We start from the raw sequence: 16,371 nt of genomic DNA, 5'->3' as shown, positions 1-16,371 counted from the left end.
TTCATTTTCCTGCTCTCCAGGAACGTGGAGATGATTATCATGACAGCGGCAGTAGTAACAACAGCCCATCATCTTCCCCCTCATCACTTCTCTCAGAGGAGTTCAAAGAATTCACAAACTCAGCCTCCAGCTTCCATCCTGCCCAGAGCCCTAGAAGAAAGGAAAGCCGGCACAGGGCCCTGGTGAGCTGGGCATTCACAGCTAGGAGTCCAACCTCCAAGCCCTGCTCGGGCCCTGGGCCAGTGGGGAGAACGATAGTGACAACAAGTAACTCCTGCTTCCAGGCCCCTCTCTAATGATGCTGTTCTTCTCTTTCAGGGATGGCCACAGGTGGCCCCTTGACAGGGGGCAGTGATGAATGAACTACAGCTGGGTCAGAGGAAGACAAGGAACCTCTTGGTGAAGGACGAGACTCCTATCCCACCCACACTGCCTATTCCTGAATAGCATGACCTCCCCTAGAGGAAAGTCCCCTGGCTGATCAGGCCATTAGGGACCCTCAGAAAACAGAAGAGGAAGGGCATCCGTGTAGCAGCCAAGCAAGCTTCCTCACTGAAGTCCCAACATGTGGCTCCTTCTGGTTTACCTGTTACTGGCCTGGGTGGCAGGGGCTGCTGCTGCTGTGCCTGTGGTTCCCTGGAGGGTACCATGCCCTCCGCAGTGCGCCTGCCAGATCCGACCCTGGTACACACCCCGCTCGGTGTACCGGGAGGCTACCACAGTGGATTGCAATGACCTGTTCTTGTCCTCTGTGCCCCCAGGACTCCCTAGTGGCACCCAGACCCTACTTCTACAGAGTAACAACATTGCTCGGGTGGAGCAGAGTGAACTGGACTACCTGGCCAACCTGACGGAGCTTGACTTGTCCCAAAACAGCTTCTCCGATGCCCATGACTTTGGCCTTCGGGCCCTGCCCCAGCTACTGAGCCTTCACCTGGAGGAGAACCAGTTGACCCAGCTAGAGGACAACAGCTTTGTGGGGCTAGCAAACCTTCAAGAGCTCTATCTCAACCACAACCAGCTTCGCAGAATCTCCCCAGGGGCCTTCACTGGCCTGGGCAACCTCCTCCGGCTGCACCTTAACTCCAACCTGCTACAGGCTGTGGACAGTCGATGGTTCCAGGTTCTTCCAAGCCTAGAGGTCCTCATGATAGGGGGCAACAAGGTGGATGCTATCTTGGACATGAATTTTCGGCCTCTGGCCAACCTGCGCAGCCTGGTGCTGGCAGGCATGAACCTGCAGGAGATCTCCGACTATGCTCTGGAGGGTCTACGGAGCCTAGAGAGCCTCTCTTTTTATGACAACAAACTGGCCCGGGTGCCTAAAAGGGCCCTGGAGCATGTGCCCGGGCTCAAGTTCCTGGACCTGAACAAGAACCCGCTGCAGAGGGTGGGGCCTGGGGACTTCACCAACATGTTGCACCTCAAAGAGCTGGGCTTGAACAACATGGAGGAGCTGGTCTCCATAGACAAGTTTGCCCTGGTCAACCTTCCAGAGCTGACCAAGCTGGACATCACCAACAATCCCCGGCTTTCCTTTGTCCACCCCCGCGCCTTCCGCCACCTGCCCCAGATGGAGACCCTCATGCTCAACAACAATGCCCTCAGTGCCTTGCACCAACAGACGGTGGAGTCGCTGCCCAACCTACAGGAAATCGGGCTCCACGGCAACCCCATCCGCTGTGACTGTGTCATCCGCTGGGCCAACGCCACGGCCACTCACGTCCGCTTCATTGAACCACAATCCACACTGTGTGCCGAGCCACCCGACCTCCAGCACTACCCTGTCCGGGATGTGGCCTTCCGGGAGATGACCAACCATTGCCTGCCCCTCATCTCTCCCAGGAGCTTTCCCCCAAGCCTTCAGGTGGCCAGTGGAAGGGACCTGGCCCTACACTGCCGGGCTCTGGCTGAGCCCGAACCTGAGATCTACTGGGTGACTCCAGCGGGGGTCCGGCTGACTGCTGCCAGGGCAGGCGGAAGGTACCGGGTATACCCAGAGGGAACATTAGAGATCCGAGAAGTGACCGAAGGGGAGGCTGGGCTCTATACCTGTGTGGCCCAAAACCTGGTGGGGGCTGACACCAAGTCAGTTAGCCTGGCTGTTGGCAGCTCCCTCACTGAAGGCAATAACCAGGACCGAGAACTGGAACTGAGAGTTCAGGAAGTCTACCCATATCACATCCTGCTGCACTGGGACCCCCTCCCCAATACTGTCTCCACCAACCTCACCTGGTCTAGCTCCTCTTCCCTACGAGGGCCAGGAACCACCGCCCTTGCCCGCCTGCCTGGAGGAACCCACAGTTACAATATCACCCGCCTCCTCCAAGCCACCGAGTACTGGGCCTGCCTGCAGTTGGCCTTTGCTGATGCCCACTCCCAGGTGGCCTGCATCTGGGCTAGGACTAAGGAAGCCAGCCCCCACCATGGGGCCCTGGGGAGCCATCTAGGGGTTCTTGCTGCCTTGGGGCTCACCGGCCTATTGCTAGCTGCTGGACTGGCCATTCACTGTGGCCTTTGCCCTGCTAAACCACGTGGGCGGGTGGGAGAGAAACCTCTGCTTCCCTCCTGGGTTCCTTGGGGTCGGAGCACCCCTTCCTGCAGAGTAGTATCACCCCCCTTTGTCAAGTATTGGAATCCAGGGAGGAAGCCCACAAAAATTGCAGAAGGGGAGATGGTTTCACCAGGAATACTCCTTGATTCCTGAAGCTCATCTTATTCTTGGGGGTAAAGGGAATAACTAAGACTATTTTTTACAAAAGGGAAGAGGGCCAGATCAGATATCCCACTGTAAAGGTGACACAGGCCCACACCCTTTTGGCACGGCAGCTGGACACGGACGGCCTGGATCCCCTCAGTCTCCTGCCCCTCCAAACACTGCCACCGGTCCTCTGTGGGACCTCCCTGCTGCCTTCATGAAGACACTTCCCAGGAGCAGGAAGTGCTCTGGCTATTAACCCTCGCCCCTCCATTCCCATCCTAGCCTGTTCCCTGCCCCTCTGGGAGCCCCTTTTGACTCAGCTTGGATCTTGGGCCCTTGGCCCTACCCCACATCCCACAGGGATCCTAGCCTTTCTTTTCTCCTCTGTACAGTTTCACTTGCCTGCTCTTACCCCTCCTAGCCCTAGCTAGGGCTAGTATCTCCTTCTACCCCCCCCAAAAGAGCTCTTTCTGAAGGAGAAAGGCATACCTTGCATCTGGGGAACATGGAGAGGAAGGAGCTACCCCCTGCACTATGGGGGACCCTATTCACCCAGATGCCCACAGGACTAGGTCACTTTGGAGCTGACTTCACAAACAGTTTTGTATCTTTGTGGAGAAATATGACGCTTTCTCCCATTTCTCCAGTTCACTCTCTTCTCCTTATTTGGAAAGGGGAAGGAAGGAAGGAGAGAGGTAAAGAAAAGGGAAGGAAAGGAAGGAAAGAAGGAAAGAAGGAAGGAAGGAATAGGAGGGAAGGAAAATAGAAAGAAAAGAGAAAAGAAAGGAAGAAAGAAGAGAGGGAAAAAAAGAAAAAAGAAAGGAGAGGGAGTAGGAGAAAGGGGAGAGAAAATCCTTTGTATTGCAGTGTATAGCTAGATAATTCCCTGTTCAGAAATCACCTCTTTAAAACCAGAAAAAAAGAAGGCTGAGATAAGACAGGGAGGAAGGCCTGGAGATAGGATTGGTTTTTCATTTCACTTTCCCAAATTTGATACTCCGAACACCTCCTCTCACCTATCAGTAAACCTCCCTGGATCCCTGAAAATGTTCAAAATGCTTTTAGTTCCTGAGGAATAGTACAGGGAGAGGGGGAGCATGACCCAAGAAGAGAGGGGGAGAGAAAACAAAGCTGAGATGCAGAGGTGGGGTATGAGACAGAGAGGGAGACAGGAAATTTCCATCATTTAATATTGTCACCCCTTCTTCTCTGACAAGCAAGTAACATTACAAATTGCGCCACAAACAACTGCATGGGAAGCACTTCCCAGTCTGTTTCTATTTAAACCAACCTGAGAACCTAGAAGAGACTTGCAAACCATAAAACAGCAGTTTGACTCTGGGAGGGGCAGAAGGGTAGCTGATGTGATGGAAGGTTGGGCCAGGGGAAGGATGTGGGATGAGGAAATTGCTGCAATTATCTCCCTGTTCAGTTTCTGTATTGTTTGTAATGAGCCCAACTTGCTTTTTGGTATTTTTATTTATCTGATTGACTTCTTAGGACCAAATGTAAACAGGAACATTTGTTGATAACCCACTGTTATAATAGCAGTGCCAATAAAGCAGGGGAAGGGGGCAGCTGTGGATCCCAGTGAAAAGATCATCTCAGGGTGGGAAGTGGTTGTGAAAATGGCTTCTCTCTCCAGATGGGATAAGGGAAGCCCTGGTATTCTTGAGCCTAAAAGGAAAATATACTGAAACTGAATCTCCTGTATGGGAACCTAGGCCTCCCACTATCCTTTCCTCCTACCTTAGCCCTAGACTCATGTTTTGAGCTTGAAACTTCTCTGGAGGAGTCCTCTTCTCTCTTCCCTCCTGGTGATCTCTGCTACTGGCAGGCTGAAGACCATCAATGCAGAGGAGAAAAATTGGGGACAAGTAGGCACTGACATATTTAAGGTACCCCTCTGAACTTGAGGGGCTGTCCCTGTACCCTTGCCCAGGTGCACAGAGCATTAACTTTCTTGCTTCCTTGAGACATCAGCCTTTCTTTTAAAAATTTTTTTTCACATGCAAACTTTCCACGGAAGAGAAAGGCATGTATCCTGAAATCAAAAGCTATCTAGGGCTAGGGAGAAGATTGAATCAGGCCTAATCACCTGTTTCTAGGAGGGGGAAGGAAGAAGAACAAAGTAGAGATTTCCTCACAACATGAGGAGATAGAACCAGAGGCTTCATCATCCCCCTTTTCTCCCAACCAAATGATTATTAAATGGTATGAAGAATCCATAAGCCATTAATCTGGGAAAAGGAGTCTTAAATGCCCTGAAAGAAGCTATGGAGTCCTTAAAACCCATTCATACAGCCCCAACACTAACCCCAAACCACTTCTCCTGTTTAGGATTGGTGAAGAAGCCAATCAGTTACAAATTGGAGAACCTAAGATTTATGAGACTAGTCTGCTCATTGGTTGAACCAGGGAACCAAGCATTAGAACAAGGTCATGAAGTGCAAGATTCCCCAAACCAGCATTGACTTCTTCCATTGCTGTTTTCTCTCCATTCTCCCCTTCCTGAGGTCTAAAACCTACATACAGATAAAAGAATTCTAAGAAAAGCAATAAACAACTGAAGAAAAGGATCTGGGAATCTAATCATAGGAGATGGAGGCATTCTAGTCCCTAAGGACCCTGGCTTTTTTCCCTCCATCCTGCTACTTGGGGGGGGAGGGGGGAGGAAAGGGGAAAATGTGGTTAACAAACATTCTAGGGGCGACTAGGTGCACAGTGGATAGAGCACCAACCAAGGAGTCAGGAGTATCTGAGCTCAAATCCAGCCTCAGACACTTAATAATTACCTAGCTGTGTGACCTTGGGCAAGCCACTTAATCCCATTGCCTTACAAAAAGCCCTAAAAATTTAAAAAAATATATTAAAAAATAAACATTCTAAAATTACCCATCCACCCCCAAAACAGAGTTATAAGTGATTCAACCATTCTCTCAACCATTGCCCATGTATAAACCTCTACTTTGGAGAAGGGAGCTGAGGTGGTTGTAACTATGGCTGGAGATCCTGTGTATCTTTTATAGTAAGATGAGAATTCAGAACACCAACCAAGGTGCCACATCCATTTGGGAAAGAGGGGTGAAAGCCAGATTGGTTTGCCCCATTGTTCATAGTCTGCCTCGTTCTTTGAATGATTGATGGAATAACCTTTTCCACAGGCTGACTTTCCCAAAGTGTTCAGCAAGGAAAGTTTGGGCTGGGATACTGGGGGGCTTTTTTGTTTGTTTATGGGAGAAGGGGTGGGATATTCAGGGTCCTGAAGAGGATATGCTAAGGCCTTATTGACTGTTTTCATTTTATCAACTTGCCTCCACCTGCTTTCCAACTTCCTGAAGCAGTAGAACTGAGAACCAGGATTCTTGGTTCCATTTTATTCTATCACCAACCAAAGGAACTGGAGGCGTCCCTCTATCTTAGCCTAATTTGATATAAAGGCTTGAGCTCTGGAAGAAGCATCTTTCCAAAAATGGCTGCTGCCTCCTCATTAGGGGAGTGGTCATTAATTGGAGTTTTGGGTTCAATTCACTACCGCTATCCTATTAGCCACTCTGTCCTCAGGAACCAAAGAGTGAGAAACCACCAACCAATAAGAAGAAAGGAAAATGCCCAATCTCACTCTAGATCCATGCTAGAGGTCTAAGGAGGAACAGAAAGCACATCCCTCAGGGATTTACAATTCAAATGATGCTGCAGTTCTGGTTAAAGCCCTTCACTGTGATTAGAAGTTAGAGAGGGATGGGAAAGGGTACTGTTCAGATAAAGGTTTCCTTACTTTTCCATCTCCATCACCCCCTTCTAACCCTACCTTCCAGCCCCATTATAGATTTTCAGACCCATTTGAAACCCCTCTCACCTCATCACTGCCAAAATCTCTGTAATAATATTGTGAAGTGGGTAGTACTAACATTAGTCCTGTTTTACAGATGAAGAAACTAAGGCTAAATGATGTAACCAAAAATCACACAATTAAGGTCAAGATCAGGACTTTTGACTCTTTAATGCTCTTTGCCATTTTTTTCCATCTCAGCATCTGGATGAGTTATTGAAGGGAACATTAAATGTGTAGAAGGATTAGAGCTTCTGAATCCTAGGGAGTTATTTACTTCAATTCTCAGAAGTTCCTCACTGACTTCCCTGGTCTTCAGTGTATTAGAACTACTACACTTCAGAATGGATGGTTTTCTAAGAACTGAAGCTTCACTTCCCAGCACACAGTTTTGAGACTGTTATCTGGTCTATCATAATCTGAAATGAGAAGCACCAACCCCGAGGTCACAGCCATAGAATGATCTTAACCACATCTGGGTCAGAGATAAGTAGAAACTTGAGAGGAGGAAAGAGACAACTTGAACCTAGGGAGAGAGACCCCCAAATGGAGTTTCAACATTTAATATCATCATGGAGCTTGGAACAACAAAGGACCTCAAGAATGAGGGAGTAAACACCAAGACAAGCAGAGGGGAAAGAGAGGAAAGGAAAGGAAGGCTGCATTTCTAGAGTGCCTACTATGTGTTAGGTGTTGGATTAAATGGCATTCCCAGTTCTCAGATCTTGGCCTTGAATCATTGAGAGGCAATTTAGGATTAGGAAATTAGGATTAAGGAAAAGCAGGACATCCCAGTAGACTGGCTCCAGTCAAGAGAACAGGTCAAAGAACCCTTCCACATTACAACTTTCCCCATCACAGCTTAAATATAGCATGGGTTGGCTTAAGACATTAAATGGGAGGGGCATAATGGATAAAGCACCAGCCTTGGAGTCAGGAGTACCTGGGTTCAAATTCTGTCTCAGACACTTAATAATTACCTAGCTGTGTGGCCTTGGGCAAGCCACTTAACCCCATTTGCCTTGCAAAAACCTAAAAAAAAAAATTAAATGGAGTTTGGGGAGACTTTTGTGGAAGTTGCAGACCACACACAAAGACCAGTAAGCAGTACAAAAAAAAAGTTTAAAAGCTCAGAAATGCATAAAACACATGTATAGTATTGCATAATGTCAACATATTTTATCATTTAATGCCATCAATATAATTACATTTTACAATAAGATACTATAAATATCCGATAAAAGAAAAAAATTCAGACTTCTTCTATGGTAAAGCAAGAGCTAAAAATTTTTACACAGATTTTCCAGATCAAGGGGACACCACAGTTCCCATCTCTGCATTTTGGAAAGAATAGTAGTTCTGACTGATTTGTGGTGACAGGAGGCACCAAAGACTCTTCAGAGAACAACATCTCTTTGAAGCCCTGGGCATTCTGAAATTAGTGAATTGATTAATGAAGGACCACTATCTTTGATTGCCTCTAGATTCAATACATTTTTTTCCAATACTTGATTGGAGTGGGATGGGATCTAAGTTGTCCAACCTCCATCTTATAGATGAGGAAATAAGCCCAGAAAGGTTACATCAATCAAAAAAAAAAAAAGACACACAAATAAGAAACAAAACCAAACTAGGTACTCTGATTTCAAAACCAGCATGTTTTTCATTGTGCCAAGCTGCCTCTTTTTAGAAAATAATTATAAATAATTCCTCTACCAATGAAGATGGCAGCCCTCCATGTTTTAGTAACTAATCATCAGTTACCATGGCCAAAATGTTGATCACCTATTGGTCAGCCTTGTAATAATGAATCCTTTGAACTTAGCTAGTGTGAGCCTCAGACCTTTCCAATTTGAAAGGACATCCTTGAGTTTGCTGGCAATGCTTCTGAGAATCTGAATGTTCTTTCAATGCCACAATGATATATTGGAGATGGATCTAAAAGAGAATTTTTCCAAAGCTAGGGGGTAGGATAGGAGGAATAAAACAATCTCAGAGTTTTCATCTGCAATATTAATGCCTAGTCAGTCCTAAAAATATTTTCCCATTAGTCTCTTCCAATCCCCACCCTGATTGGTTCCCTTCTCAACACCCCTCACTGACCACATAAGAGTCTACTCAACCAGTTGATATCAAGTACCAACTGGTGCACAACCTTGGACTAATTGCAAAAGAGAAGAATTACAAAGAGAAGAAGTTGAAAAGTCTTTTTCTTATGAAACTTCCTGATAAATTTTACTTAGGTGTTGGGTTCCTATCTGTTTCTAGTGGACCTTTTCACATTTGCAAATCTTTGACTTAAAAAAAAGCATTAAAGAAATAGTTCAACTTTCCTTTATTGTATATAGAAAGATGAGTACTTAAAATAATATTCAACTAAAGAGAGAGAGATAAACAGAAAAAAAAAGAAATTTAACTCATGATCTCTGAATTTTTTGAAGACTCCTTGTCTATCCTATCTTTGGTTTTTAGTGGATTATTGGTCCGACTGCAGGGAGTGTGCTGCTAGGAGATGAATCTTCAGTTACTTCTCTCCCCCTTTGCCATGTGCACAGCATTGTGAATGACATCTTCATCTTTTCCTCAAGGTCTTTAGTTCCCAAACACCATCTGCCAGAATCTATTTTAAGCACCTAATAAAACTGTTTGGGAATGAATCCTGGGGTGTGCCACCCTTTATTCCCCTTAGGGCAAGAGCAACTGGGGCCCAAGATGGAAATACCCTCTAGTCCAAAAAAGAAGAGAGAAAGATAAGTCTTTGACCTGAACTTCTGACTCTGGCTGTGGATAACATCATCAAATGTATAAAAGGGCAGAAAACACAGACCTGGTGTTCATTCCCAGAGCTTCCAAGACCCTCTCATCCCAAGGCTTCCATTTTCTCCTCTTTCTATCCAAAATCCAGACTTAACCAAGTTCAATCACTCATGGACAAAACTATGAGTTAGAAAAATGTTAACCCATTATTTTGTTTCCTAATTCAGGGCTTCGGGGCGGCTAGGTGGTGCAGTGGATAAAGCACTGACCCTGAAGTCAGGAGTACCTGGGTTCAAATCTGGTCTTAAACACTTAATAATTACCTAGCTGTGTGGCCTTGGGCAAGCCACTTAACCCCATTTGCCTTGCAAAAACCTAATTCAGGGCTTCAATACTAATTTTTTAAAATTCTGTAATACTACAAAGTTTCTTGATTTTCCCTCTCTAGGGAAAATGACAATGCCTTTATACTTTGTAGAATTTTTTTATGAGTTTCTTGCCCTAAAAAAAAAATCAGCTAATAATTAACCTGGTGATTGTATTTAACAATAAGAACCTCTGCTTAACCATTGCACTCACATTTTCTCCATTAATGGACTCCTCTGCTTTAGACACAGGCATTCAACCCAACAGAGTTCAATCTTGGAGTAGTGTGAACTTTAATGAAAAAGGCTCTTTTTTCATTCTATTTGACTTGTTAAACTCCTACCCCAGTTGCCCAGAGGCAAATTATTTAAAGTTATGGTTTTGTAGCTCATGTCTAGGATCTCCCCAAAATGAGGAGTAGAAAGATCCTCTATTTTTGTTATGGGAAAGATAGTTTTTCCCCCCACACACAAAAGAAATGCTAAAAGGCACAAAAAATTCGAGGTAAACACTGAAAGAACAGCATATAACAGGAATCAGTGACAACTTATAATTACCTGATCTCATCAAAAACTTATTAAGACATAAATTAGTTTGTGGACCTATTGATTAGACATTCCACATTTCACCCTGGCTGTTCACTGGTGAAACAACTCTTGGCTAGGTCATTTGGCAAAATGGGCCAGTCTTGAACCAGTCCTCTTGTGGGTAGTCTTCTCCAAGAGCACTGAAGTAGTTTCTCAGGACTTTGCTACCAGTCAGCTTCAACCAAAAGGCTCCAGATATCTTGCGTTTACAAGGTCAATCCCAAGGCTAGATAAATTCACCTTAAAATAGATACTTGTTTACTTAAGATCAGGAAAGAACAAACTCAAAAGAGGCAACCTAGTATCCAGGTTCAGACTTGCCTAAGCAGGACATTTGCTTTAGATTTCATATATTCTCAGACTCATGGGAGCCAGAGTGAAGGAGTAGGTCCAGCCATCCTTCCCTAGCCCATGGAAAAGTATGTGAAAGAATGTTGACTTGAGGGGCAGCTAGATAGTATAGTAGATAGAATACTGACCCTGCAGTCAGGAGGATCTGAGTTCAAATTTAGCCTCAGACATTTGATACTTACTAGCTGTGTGACAAGTCACTGTGTGGCAAGTCACTTAACCCCATTGCCTCACACCCCTCCCCCAAATACTGACATGGTATGAAATCAGAAGAGAAGAGAGCATGGAAGATAAGGTTACTTCCCTTTATATATTCACTGAGTCATCAACTCTTCCCATTCATTGACCAGTTGTCAAATCGCCAAGCCCCCTCCATGTTGAGTCAGCCAGAAGTAGAAAAGGCAACTTTGTGCACATCCAGAGATGACTCCAGATAATGGTTCACTAGGTTAATCCTTAGGTAACAAACAGAGCTATCCTCTATCCTTATGCCATATTCAAAGCCTTTTTATCTTTATAGGACTTATCAGAGCCTAAACTCTACTGAAACTATTTAGAAAATCTAAGATCATCTCTATACAATGATGTCAGAGCTATTGGTATAAGACTAACGGAAGTTTGCAAGGTTTACTAAAATGTATTACTCTTACGAACTTGAGAAGACGCATCAAGTTATAAGCAAAAACTCACAATTAGAGAAAAAAGATATTTCATCTCTAATAGCCATCTATCCATCAATGTAACTACATTATATCATTAATCAATAGAATACAAGTTCCTTAAAATCAGGAACTATTCCATCTTTATTTTTTCAATGCCTGAGACATAGGTGTTTTAAATGCTTATTGAAGGATTTAATGAAATCATAGCCAGAAAACATTTATTGAACTCCTACTATGTGATATAGGAGCTAGGACAAGAGGAGCACTGGACCTAGAGTCAGGAAGACACTAGCTGTAGGATCTTGGGCAGGCCACTTAATCTGTGCTTTCCTTAGGTTCCTCCACTGTAAGATGGAAATGATAATAACACCTACCTCCCTCACCAAATGAGATCATATATGCAAAGTGTTTAGCATTCCTCCCCCCCCCTTTATCCAATAAATATTTATTAGGTTTCTTCTATGTACAAGATACTGTACTAAGTGGTATGGAGAACAGAAAAATGAATAAGACATTGTCCTTGACCTCAGGGGAAGGGAAAAAAGGTTAGCACTTACCACTCAAGTTCCCTTCCCACCCTGTTTAAGATTCCTTTCTGTATAATCCCTGGCAAGTAGCGGTTCCTCCAAAATCTGCTTCAAAACTTCTGAAGACAGAGAACTTATTTCCTTCAGCACCCACGGACTAGATCATACTAGGAAGAAAAACTCAGTTCAATTTAAATGACAATTTTTCAGTGGCTATTTTCTGCAAAGCACAGTACTAAGCCCTGAGGGGACAGAGCCACATAAAAGTTTCTACATTTAAGGAGTTCTCATTCTACTATATTAATCTGATTAGCCTATAAATTGTCTTGGACAGTTTTAAGATTGGAATTGTTTTTTATTCCTGGAGGAGCATAGATACAACCTAGTACCTGACTTCATGGACACATAGATAACTATAGGTATGGCACAGTAGAAAGAACACTTGTGTTTGACATCAGAAGACTTAGTGTTGAATCAGAGGCCTATTATTTACAAGTTTAGTAGGTTAACCTCCCTGGACCTCAGTTTCCTCAATTATAAAATGAGAGGGTTGGACTAAATGGTCTCTTGGATTGCTCTCGATCTATGGTCCTATGATCCCTCATAAGTATCAAAATTAGGGAAAACAAAGTGCTACAGGAGGTCTAAGGAGATTCAGAAGACTTCCTTTCCCATGAACTCCAGGACCACAGATCCAGAGAACCCAGCTTCCCAGTCTGGAGAGAAGCTGAGTAGTCAGGAGAGAGAAATCTATATGTGTAGAAATAAAGTGCACATGGGCAATGAAAAATGCAAGGGACCTTTTCCCTTATTGCCTAGAGAGAAGAGTCTTCATTGATTCCTCCCTTCATTAGTAAGCTGATTGGACTAATAGATAGGCTGCTATGATTCCTGCATTCAAATCCATTCTCTAGTGACCATGGAGAAGTCACTTAACTCCTCTAGATTTTGTTTCCTCAAATGCAGTTTTTTTTTTTTCCTTCATAGCATCATGATAAGGATCCCATTATACCAAAATGCTTGGCAATCTTCAAAGATCAATGTAAAGTCAATTGTTATTATAAGGGACAAAGGAAGGAGTGGGATGGAGAAATTTCTGCAAGAGTCATCTTTTCTATTAGATCTCCTATTAAAAGAACATTCAACAACAATCATTTATTAGATGACTACTCTGTGTCACACACTATGCTAGGCAAAGGTGCAAATGCAAATATGAGATAAGTCCCTGTCCTCAAGAAGCTTATGCTATTCTAGGGGAAAATGAATTCACAGGTGAGTAAATTATATATATATATATATATATATATATATATATATATATATATACATATATATAATATACTGACATGGGAGAATGGGAAGGAGGCTCGAGGACCCACCACTTCCCAGGGATTATCAACAGTTCCCATGAACAGAATGGATTTTAGATGGGAGGTTCAGTTGGGGGGAGGAAAACAGTGGTATTAGGGTAAGGGAAGACAGGTCAGAGCATGAGGCCCAGACAAATTTTACTGTGATCTTCTTCAGCATTTTAATTCAAAAGCAACTAAGTTAAGATGAACATCAAGGCAAAGGCTTGGAAGGAAAATGGCACAAAATATATAGCCAAGATGGAGGAGAGAATCAGATCCACATACTTTATCCTGTGATAATGGGAATTTAAAATTCATCTCACATGTATGAGCCTTAAGGCTTTTAGTTGGATCACCATCTACTTCCTTCTGGACTGGCCCTACTTATGTGGTAAGATGCCTTTCTATACACCAGCAAGGGGATGGGAATAGAAAGGCAGTAGGAAAGCAATCCTCAAAGAACGGGATATGATTTCCTATACTCTAAGTGGGGGGGGGGAGCCCCTCTAATTGGTTTGTTCCCATCCCCTAATTCCCCCAAAAAAAGTATTGGGTGAATAGTGTTCCCCTTTTGGATGAGAGCTTTCTCCAAGACATCAGAGGAATGGTCAACATGGAACCTACTTCCAGCCCAACTAAGAGGATCCTATGTCTCTCTTCTCCCAGATGCTTCCTTCTCAAGGTCTACATTTCTAATTTGAACTTATTCAACCTCCGGATGAGTCATGCCCTCCAGATGGCCTGGGTGGTAACAGTGAAAATTAGGGTTTTCAAGGAAGTGAGTAAAACAAACGCCAGGGGAGGGCCGCCCCCAAATTATAGCTCCTGCTGCTGGAAAAATAGATGTCATCAGCAGCTTGCAGAAAGGGGGAGGGGAGGCACACAGAGAAGAGAAGGAAGAAAAAGATAGAATCCTACACAAGACCCTCTACCTACAAAGAGGAGGAGGTCACCAGTACTCATAACTAAGTAACCCTGATGAAAGATGAGAGAGTCAGGGAGGAAAACACCCACTGACCTATAGGGAAGGCAGACTCACCCTCCTGAGAGATTTAGGTTTTACTGGCATTCACCATCAAGAAGTCTTGTCCTTCTAGATGTTTGGGCCAGCAAGTAGGCCTATTGGGGGTCCTGATCACCTCCTCAAAAGTCACAGTTCTCTAGTAGCCTGCAGCTGATGGATACTTGGTACAGTTATCCAAAGCATCTTGGTTTTAATCAAACTTATGGTTACTTTCCTGTCCAGCAGCATGGTATAGCACAATAATCTCTGGCTTGGAGGCAGAAGAAAGATCAGTCTCAGAGACTTGAAAGCTATGTACCACTGGACAAGGAACTTAACTTCTCTGATCCTCTATCTCTTCATCTATAAAACAAGAATTTAATACTGACCTACTTTATAGAATGTTATAAGAAAATAACTTGTAAATCTTAAAGCAATGTAGAAGTGTGAGATATTGGTTCCAATAGCATCTCCCAGAGAAAGGATGATGATGATGATAGTAATTTGTATTATTGTAACAATATTTGTATAATGCTTTCAACGTTACAAATTTATCTCTTCTCAACAACTCAAGGAGGTATTATAGATAAAGGGCTAGAAGAAGCCTCAGATGCTATCCACTACAATCCAAACCTCTCATTTTATAGTTGAGGAAATGGAGACCCAGGGTGATAAGTGAAATGTTCAAGGCCAGCCTGTAACCACATGCTAGGTGTAAGGACAGGTGGGATTTTTAACCCATGTTCACTGACCGTAGAGTCATTGCTTTGTGCCACCAAGTACTTGCCTCCCTGGGTATTATGAATATCATCATCCCTATTTAACACATCCCTCATTGAAAGTAGGAAATTAGAAAAGAAGAACTAGTGTAAAGGAAGTCATTAAGAAAACGTTTAATTAAAAAAAAGAAAATAGACAATTCTTGAATGAGAGAGATGTCTTTCCTACATCAAAAAAACACAATGCAATGGGTAGACACCCCTTTGAGAGATGCCATGGATGGACTGTTAGTGCTGTTATTGAGGGGAATCACCAAATACATCTAATGGAATCTCAGGTAAATAATAATATAATAATAATAATGATAATGATAATAACTAATGTTTATATAGAATTTTAAGGTTTACAAAGAAAGATAAATATGTGTACATATATCCTCACAACAACCCTATGAGTATGATGCAATTATCATCATTGAAATAGGTTAAGTGACTTACCAAGTGTCACACATGTGAGTATTTGAGTATTAGCCCGATTTTACATATGAACACAGAGTCATGGAGATTAAGTGACCTATCCAGTTCTTACTACAACCCAATTAGTAAGTGGTAGAATCCAAGGAAAAGAAAAAAAATAAAGGGAAAATCTTAAATTGCTTCTTTTTAACTAACAGAAAAATTATATTAGATTTGTAGATTTCAATGACCAAGGTTCCACATCCCCAGTTCCCATGACCCTAGATAATAAGGAGTTCCTAGGGCTCACCCAGAATGGCCTTCTTCTCTACCTTTCCCCTCCAAATTCCTCAATACAGATGCATTTCCTGAAGGTCATTTCATACCTTTTCCATTTACCTCCTCCCACTTTCCCCTTCTCCTGGAGACTAGTTTAATTCTGGAAAGGAAGACTTCCCTATGAAGCAGACAGGCAAGCTTGATGGGGAACCAGGTAGGCCTAGAAAGGCTGACAGTGATGCATCTCAGTGAGTTGGACTCTAATTGGCCATTCCCCACGGAATGACTTAGCAAGACAAAAATCTCCCCAACAGCATCTTTTTTCCTGGTTGATAAACAGCAGTTCCTTGGTCTGAGGATTTTCTGAAAGGAAGAATGATTGTTCTGGGATGGAGAGGAAGGGAGAGAAGGATCCATCCAGAAAGGACAGGCCCACTGACAGAGGACACCTTCGTGCTAGCTTGGGACATCTGGAAGCAGGAAAGAAATGTTATTGCCATCCTCTCCCTATTACAACTAATAAGAGACTGTTTTCCTAGAGCACTTTTATTTCCACAAAATTTGTACATCTTTTATTTCCTTTCTCCCCACAATGTCCAGGAACAATGAGATGAGACATTCAATGGTCTCCTCAAGTTATAGATGGAGGCACTAAGGTCTAAGGCAATAGCAAAGTGACCTTCTCCCCTTCACATACCAAGTCGAGGACTGATCCAGGACCAGAATTCCCATCTCTAGGATGTGAGTTCAAGGTTTCTTGTCCATGTCTCCACATTCAC

At 43.6% G+C, this 16,371-nt stretch overlaps 1 protein-coding gene across 1 annotated transcript in view; it reads left to right on the top strand.

Moving 5' to 3' along the window:
• The window catches only part of LRRN2 (leucine rich repeat neuronal 2), a 112,068-nt gene extending 99,020 nt beyond the window's left edge, over positions 1-13,048 (top strand). Inside the window, exon 2 of the mRNA XM_074222457.1 lies at positions 319-13,048. Coding sequence (XP_074078558.1) covers positions 566-2,707 — 2,142 coding nt within the window. The 5' untranslated portion in view covers positions 319-565 and the 3' untranslated portion in view covers positions 2,708-13,048. The remainder of the gene's footprint in view (positions 1-318) is intronic.
• The last annotated feature ends 3,323 nt before the right edge of the window (positions 13,049-16,371 follow it).

The sequence above is a fragment of the Macrotis lagotis genome, chromosome 2, assembly GCF_037893015.1.
Source record: "Macrotis lagotis isolate mMagLag1 chromosome 2, bilby.v1.9.chrom.fasta, whole genome shotgun sequence".
Classification (NCBI taxonomy): Eukaryota; Metazoa; Chordata; class Mammalia; order Peramelemorphia; family Peramelidae; genus Macrotis; species Macrotis lagotis.
The sequence above is the reverse complement of the archived record's forward strand: the minus strand, read 5'-3'. Positions and strand labels throughout refer to the sequence as shown.